This window comes from Babylonia areolata, chromosome 22 (genome assembly GCF_041734735.1).
Source record: "Babylonia areolata isolate BAREFJ2019XMU chromosome 22, ASM4173473v1, whole genome shotgun sequence".
NCBI lineage: Eukaryota > Metazoa > Mollusca > Gastropoda > Neogastropoda > Buccinidae > Babylonia > Babylonia areolata.
The window spans coordinates 31,620,447-31,627,946 of NC_134897.1; the positions used below are offsets into that span (position 1 = coordinate 31,620,447).

The 7,500-nt window shown below is 42.7% G+C and overlaps 1 protein-coding gene across 1 annotated transcript; it reads left to right on the plus strand.

Annotated features, from left to right (window-relative positions):
- Positions 1-258: 258 nt before the first annotated feature.
- Positions 259-3,264, plus strand: LOC143297407 (uncharacterized). The gene is made up of 2 exons (XM_076609744.1): positions 259-646; positions 2,606-3,264. Exons 1-2 carry the CDS (start codon positions 394-396, stop codon positions 2,974-2,976), a joined length of 624 nt encoding a protein of 207 aa, XP_076465859.1. The 5' UTR covers positions 259-393; the 3' UTR covers positions 2,977-3,264.
- The last annotated feature ends 4,236 nt before the right edge of the window (positions 3,265-7,500 follow it).

Consider the following 7,500-nt stretch of genomic DNA (forward strand, 5'->3'; position numbering starts at 1 on the left):
TCAGTCCCCAACCCTAAACTTAAAACTTTAAATTAAAAAAATTAAAAAAATAAAAAACCCGACGTCCGCCAAGGAACCCACCCAAACCCACTCTTGGCTGGCCCCTTCAGCAGGTTCCCCGCATCCCCAACCAGTTTATCCCATACCCTGGGTAAAGCCGATACCCGCTCCCAGTCTGTTGGCACAAAAAAAAAAGAAAGAAAGAAAGAAAGAAACAAAAACAAACAAAAAAACACACCTTCAGGTCAACTTCTTCGGAGATTCGGTGAAAGTTGCGTTGTTTAAAGGGTGTGAGTCCAGAGAGTCTTTCCTCCGTTACCCTAAAAACTAAAAATAAAAAAAATAGTGATAAACACTATCCTTTACAACCTGTCTCCCCTATCTGTCGCCATCATGGAACTGCCCATCTCCAGAGCCTCGGCCTTCCAGAAGAGGAACCGCACGACCCATTCGTGGTACGGGGACTGGAGCTCTGCCGGCTGCATCATGTCGCAGAGCTGCCCCAGCGCGCGTACCCTGGAGGAGCACATGCGGAACGCGCGCAAGGCCATGTCTGTGTCGTCGTCCTTCTACCAGCCACGTGCTTCCTCCTCTCCTTCAGCCATCAAGGCCCGCTCTCTGCCTGGGGCCTACAGCGGGAGGCGTGGTGAGGACACTGCTTGTTTCTTTCTTTCTTTGTGGTCTTTATCTATCCGTTTGTTTAACTCACTCAATACGGCCAGTCCTCTCTTCTCCTCTACACAGACCCCTCGGATGTCCAGTGGGTGTCTGAATGACCCAACCTTTAGCTTCCGTCGTCAGAACTGTGATATTCTTTGTCAACATTTACCTCTTCAGTAAAAGAGCGTTCCGCTTGCAATATTTTGATGGTGGTAATTGGGATGAAACGCTGTTAACGTCGTCTCTTTCGCCGTTCGTATGGAGAGAGTTAACAACTGGTAAAGAGTGGTAACTCTCTCCATTCATAAGGTCCACAACTTCAAGTCAGTGCTGCTTACGCAACCGATTCCGCTAGCACACAGGTAAATAAAAGGTACATTGGAACAAAACCCAGACACTTCCTCAAAAAAAAAGGTAAGCGCCTGGCCTGTCCTTTTTCCGATCATTTGACATGTGCCACACAGCAGCAAAGACAGAAGAAATGTGCAAAACACAAATTAGCTTTTATTCAAGACTGGCATAGCCTCTTTAATCCTGAGCAAGCCACACAGAGCACATGGACAATACAGAACAAACACATGGTTGCCTTGGTGGTTTTTCAACTGGAAATTAACGTCTTTGCTATTTGTTACTATTTGTTAATCATTTCATCTCCTGGTCTCATTATTTGTTAATATTCGTTTGTTTATCATTCAGTCATGTATTTATTTATTTGTTTGCTTGCCATCGAAGTCACGCTCTCTGAATAGAACCAATAGTGTGAAGCTTGGTGATGACACTTATTTATTTGTTTGTTTGTCGTCGTTATCTGTTTGTTTGTCTGTTTGTTTATCATCTAGTTATTTGTTTGTTTGTCGTCATTATCTGTTTGTTTGTTTGTTTATCAGCTAGTTATTTGTTTGTTTGTCCGCCATCGAAGCACGCTCCCTGCCAAGAGCATAGTGTGAAGCATGGTGACGACACTGTACCATTATTTATTTATTGTTTTATTTGTTTGTTTGCTTGTATGTTTGTCCGCTGTCAAGGCACATCCTCTGCCTGGAGCCTACAGCGCTAAGCGTGATGAGGACACTATACATTCATTCATTTATTTGTTTGTTTATTATTCGGCTATTGATTTTAGTTTGCTCGGTGAAGGTTGCCTAGTTGAAGAGGGGTGGCTCCTGGATCTGTACGAGTCGTGGAAGGTCTGTGTGGCCTTCCGAGGGGGAGCCTTGGCTGGGGGGGGGGGGGAGTCCTGGACTAAAGCCGTGCAGAGCTTTCGGCCCCCATATGACCCTTGAGGTCAGCTGGGCTTTTCTGGTTTCACTCTACTAGGTTTGCCCCTGTCAATGTGAAGAATTTCTTCTTTTTTTTATCTTTTTTTTTTAACCTATTCAAAGACTGGTTTCTCAGTAACTGTTGCGAACATACGTATGGCGATACGCCTGGACAGTCTGTATACATACGTCTCTTAAAATGTAAGCCGCGGAAGGATCTTCACAGTAACGAAAGGATTCTGTATAAAAATGAAAATGAAAACAGATGAATTGTCCAGGAGACGCGGCTGTATGGCAACAGACATGGTTGTGCAGAGAGCAGACATAAAGGTGACCAAAAGCATGGACGAGATAGGGGATGCTTTGCTTGAATCAGTCGCCTTTCACAAGGGTGTGTGCTCACTTGAGGAGGCCCAGGCGTACGCGTGTATGTGCGTGAAAATGGAGACAGTGGTGGAAAGAGAGTGTATGTCTGTGTGTGTGTGTGTGTGTGTGGAGGGGGTGGGGTAAGTGTGTGTGAGTTCGTGTGTGTGTGTGTGTGTGTGTGTGTGTGTGTACGCACGTGCACATGCACCCGAGGAGCACCACCCCAAAACAACCAAGCCACAAGACCGCAAAAAAACCCAAAAAAACCCACTTCTAATCTACCGCATTCATTTTTGTTCTCACTTTTTTTTTTCCGTCAGGCACCAGAGCACCCCCTTCCTCCTCAGCCTCCTCCCCGGGCCCCACCACCGCCGTCAAGATCCCCCAGGCAGCCGCCTTGGCCAAGGGACCTCCCCCTTCCACGTCCTACAGCTACGACGGCGGCTTCTTTGTCACGGCCAACAACGCCAACAAAGACTTCTTCGTCATCGACCCGGAGTGGGTCAGCGAAGAGGGCACCATCAAGAAGATGCCCGAGGGCAAGGCTGCCGCCGCTGCTGGTAGCAAGAACGTGGCTGCCGCCGGTAAGCCCACGGGGAAAGCCGCTGGCAGCAAGAACTACAAGAGGAGCAAGTCGGCCCCGCCCACCAACCACCGCGTCGTTCAGAACCCGATCACGTGGCAGTACTGATGAGCAGGGTGGGGGAGGGGGAGTAGAGAAGTTGACACGCTGTCGATCGTTCACCGATCACAGCAAGCTTCGGTTTCTTCAAACTGGGTCACGTGAGCGTATGACCATCCCCCCCGCACCCCCACCCCCACCCCCCCAGCCCCACACCACCCCTAAAAAATCGGTCAGGCTTCAGGTTATATATATGTATACACGAATATAAGCACGACTATGCTGCTGCTTTGCGGCGGGGATGAGGTAAGGGTAAGGCCTGGGTGTGGTTGGAAGGGTGTGATGGGGAAAACGGAGCATTCCGAACCTTTTTCTTTCTTTCTTTCTTTCTTTTTTATTTTTTTATTTTATTTTATTTTTTTTTTATTTTTTTTTTTGAAGAGCAAGTCACCTTATAACAGTTGGGGGACCACTCTGAATTCTCAGCCAGTCTCAGGATAGGTGTTTACAGTCCAAAAGAACATAGAGCGTAATCAAAGAATGGTACCGACCTCAAAAAGTTAGTCTGGGACTTTTCTCAAGTTAACATTGACCTACTGCGCAAACTTCGTGCAAATCTCTGTTTGGAGCCAAAAATTAAACGTTAGTTATGCCTTTGAGAGAGAAAAAGATGGGCGAAAACATGGACAAATAAGACGAAAGTATATTAGAATTAAGAAAACTTGGGCATCACTATGCAACACCAAAAGAAAATTTAATGCAGGCCTTGATGCTGCTATGTCCATATATATATATATATATATATATATATATATATATATATATACACTGAAATGTCCTATCACATTTGAAAAAATATGCTGAAAGGCTGTGTGATCACCGTTTTTTTTTGGGGGGGGGGTTCGGGTTTGTTGTTGTTGTTGTTTTTCTTCTTCTTTTTTTTCTGCATCCTCGGCAGTTATTTTTTCAATTTAGTATAATTCCACCACTGAGGAATATACGTTATCTACATCGTTATATTTTTCGATAATTTTTCTTAAGATAATGGATAGAAAAGCAGAAGACATTGATGGTGACTAGCAACAAGGAAAAATAGAGCACTGGAATAAAAGAGTAGGTTATTAGAATAGGCCAGTCAAAGACAAGAATCTGGATGCCGCGCCGTGTGTGTGTGTGTGTGTGTGTGTGTGTGTGTGCGTGTGTGTGTGTGTTTTCATCATCTCTGAAAGTGACACATGCATTCCACAGAGTGATGGAAGCTGCTTAGCTCAAACTAACAGTGAAGAAAATATCCAAGGAAAGCCAAGCATTGAACGTACAGACCGTCCAAACTCGCTAAAAAGGGGACACCCTTTTATGTCGTTTTATTACATTCCCATGCAAACTTTGCTTTGTGTTAAATAAGATTAGTGAAAGGTTCTTTTTAATCTTCACTTACAGAAAACATACGGGTCCCTTCTCCGTTTTAGATGGCCTATATTGTATCGGTTGCCACTAATCTCTTTGTAACAAATAAAAATGATTTTAACAAACAGTAAAGAGTGGTAGTGGTAACTCTCTTCATACACGAGGTACAGAACTTCAAGTCAGTGCTGCATATGCTACCGATATAGCTAGCACACGGGTGAATAAAAGGTACACTGGAACAAACCCAGACACTTCCTCAAGAAAAGAAGCTCCGGGCTTGTCCTTATGTACCTATCAGTCACCCGACATATGCACACAGCAGCAATGATTTTAACCTTCGTAGATTTTCGGTCGCTTGTATTCAGCCTATATTCTGAGGCACGTCCGTTTCGTGTTGATAACTCACGATGTGTATATAATACTTTACACTATTATTACCATTTACCTTTTATATTTCTATTGCAAGGGTTGTGCTTGTTTTTAACTTGTGCGTGTGTGCTTGTGTGGACGAATAAGAATGAGTAGTTACTGTAAATCTGAAATTGATAAAGAAAAATAAGCACGGTTTGAGGTCGTTGTTTTTTTTTTAAATGAAAAATCTTCGAATAAGAAAATTCCCTGTCCCAAAATAAAAAAATAACACAAAACTAGATCTTTGTAATGATAAATGTAGGATATATATATATGTGTGTGTATGTATATAAGTGAGTTCGACTGAGTAAAATGATGTTTCATTGTAATTTTGAATCATTTTCGCCACAGTATTAGAGTCACCGATTATTTGTTTTTGACATGTAGGCCATAATATTATTTCCGAATTTTAGCTATGTCGGGTCTGTCTTAGTGTAACGTACACTATTCCACCACGGGCTAGTGATTGAAAATAAATACTTGATATAAATACCATTACAAAGTGTATGTGTGTGTTGGGGGCGGGGGGGGGGGGCGTCATTCGGATTGTTCAATGCATGTGTAATTCCCGACTTAATTAACATATAACCCCCACATATACCTCTTCTTCAGAAGACATTGTAGCTGCATGGTCAATATGTCACGAGTGAATCCTGACTTATGGTGGTTGACAGAACGATGGACAAACAAATTAAACCTTACAACCAGCCCCCTATAAAGGGGCGTAAGAAGTTAAAGCGGAAGTTGCTTGTTAATCTCTAAGACAAACTGCTATACGTGCTGTTCTTGCCTCAGCGCACGTGGAGTGTGACGGGAGGAGGGCGTGGGGGGGGGGGGGGGGGGGTGGATGAGGAGGGAAAGCTGTGGGGAAACGGTGCGGAGTGAAGGGGGGGTGGGATGGGATGGGATGGGATGAGGCAGTGCTGAAGATTTGACATTCTGCAATTGGCATCCCATTGTCATTGATGTGTCAGAACTGCTGACAAGAGTTTGTTTTAACAAAGCTTTCCCCTGCTCTGGTTCCTTGTCTTGCATAATAATGATAATTGTGCTTCATTGTATGCTTTTTTTTTAAAGATTACAACGCGGACATTGTGGTGTTTAGTTTGCCTGGTTACGTCGTTGTTGTTCAGTTTACTCAAGAGTGAATTTTTTTTTTTTTCAAAACAGCTGGTGAAAAACGTCACAGCTTCACACGCGTAGTTCACAGTCTTTGCGATTTTTTCGGTGTTATTACATCCAACTGCAAATGAGAAAGGAAAAAAGTCAATAATTCACGCACGTAATCCACATTCTTTGCGATTTTTTCGGTTTTATTACATCCAACTGCTAATGAGAAGGGGAAAAAGCCAATAATTCACGCGCGTAGTTAACATTCTTTTCGATTTTTTCGGTGTTATTACATCCAACTGCTAAAAAGAAGGGGGCGGGGGGGGGGGGGGGGGGGGGGGGGGGGCAATAATTCACGCGCGAGGTTAATCTTAGCGGTTTTCTTTTCTTTTTTTTCTTTTTTTTTTCTTTTTTTTTCTTTCTTTTTTTTTTCTTTTCGCGATGTTATCAGACACAACAACTAATGAAGAAAAAAAATCCATATAAAAATTCACGCGCTTAGTTAAGAAGCTTCCAAGCGGCTTTTCTTTTTCTTTTTTCTTTTTTTTCTTTTTTTTTTTTTTTTTTTTTTTTTTTTTTTGCGGTGCTATTACACCCACATATCACAGATATTTATCAGAGTTAAACGCTTTGACGTTGATACTAGTCATGCCAAAAAAACAACAACAAAAAACCAAAACAAAAACAAAACGGTTTCAGCTTTTCACGCCAGACAGCACCCTGTTCATGCTGAATCAAAATGCTCGTATTGCTTGTGTGTGCTGACCTGTAACAAACTGTCTAAAGGCCTTGTCATGGCCTTGGAGGAGAGGGCGAGTTCTGGTCGGCACAGACTGAAGAGGCGTGTCAGTGAAGTATAAATTTATAGCGCAGTGTCGTCTTCTTATCTCTGCTTTCTTTCGCAAAAAAAAAAAAAAAAAAAAAAAAAAAAAAAATGCAACACCCGTTTGTTGTTAGTTCCAAAAGTGGGTGCTGCCTATGTTAATCAGTAGTGTTTAATTTTCGTTGTTGTTTGTCTCTGTTTTAGAGTGAGATTTCCTCCTCCCCCCCCCCCCCCTCCCCCTCCCCACCCCCCCCCCTCTTTTTACACGTATGTTGTTTTTTTTAGAGAGTAGTTTTCGCGAAAGTTACACCGACATACTGGAAGTACCCAGTTCGTTCATAAATGCCCAAACTTTAATCGGTCAGTATTCATTAAATTTTGCATGTAAAATGAAAAAAAGTGTCAGATTGACTCATGCAAAAGTATAGAATCCCTGTTATGTGTGATGAGTGTAGTGACTATACTCGGGTCAGACAGTTTGTATCAGTAGGAATCGCAGATGAGATCTTGCATAGTGGTGGCTGAACTGCTTTAAACATAAGCACGGTCTTATTTAAACTGAGCAAGCTATGCATCATTACTGTGATTTGCTTTTTAAAAAAAATTTTTTTTTAATAAAATAAAAAAGAGAGAGAGATAAAAACACAACTAATGGTGCGTGAAAGAATGTGTGCCAGTAGTCATTTTAAGTGATAGCAAAAGTCACAAAGAAACTTATCAGCCCCCTCTCCCTTCATTCTTCCCTCTCTCCCCCTCACCTCTCTCTCTCTCTCTCTGTATATGTTTCTTTCTACCACTGTGTGTCTTTCAGTGTATCTGTCTGTTTCAGCGTGGACAAGGAT

Bases quoted from the DNA above. Each gene is read 5' to 3' on its own strand.
- LOC143297407 (XM_076609744.1), top strand. From the start codon at position 394: ATGGAACTGCCCATCTCCAGAGCCTCGGCCTTCCAGAAGAGGAACCGC. The intron at 647-2,605 runs GTGAGGACACTG...TTTTTCCGTCAG, and splicing joins GGCCTACAGCGGGAGGCGTG to GCACCAGAGCACCCCCTTCC.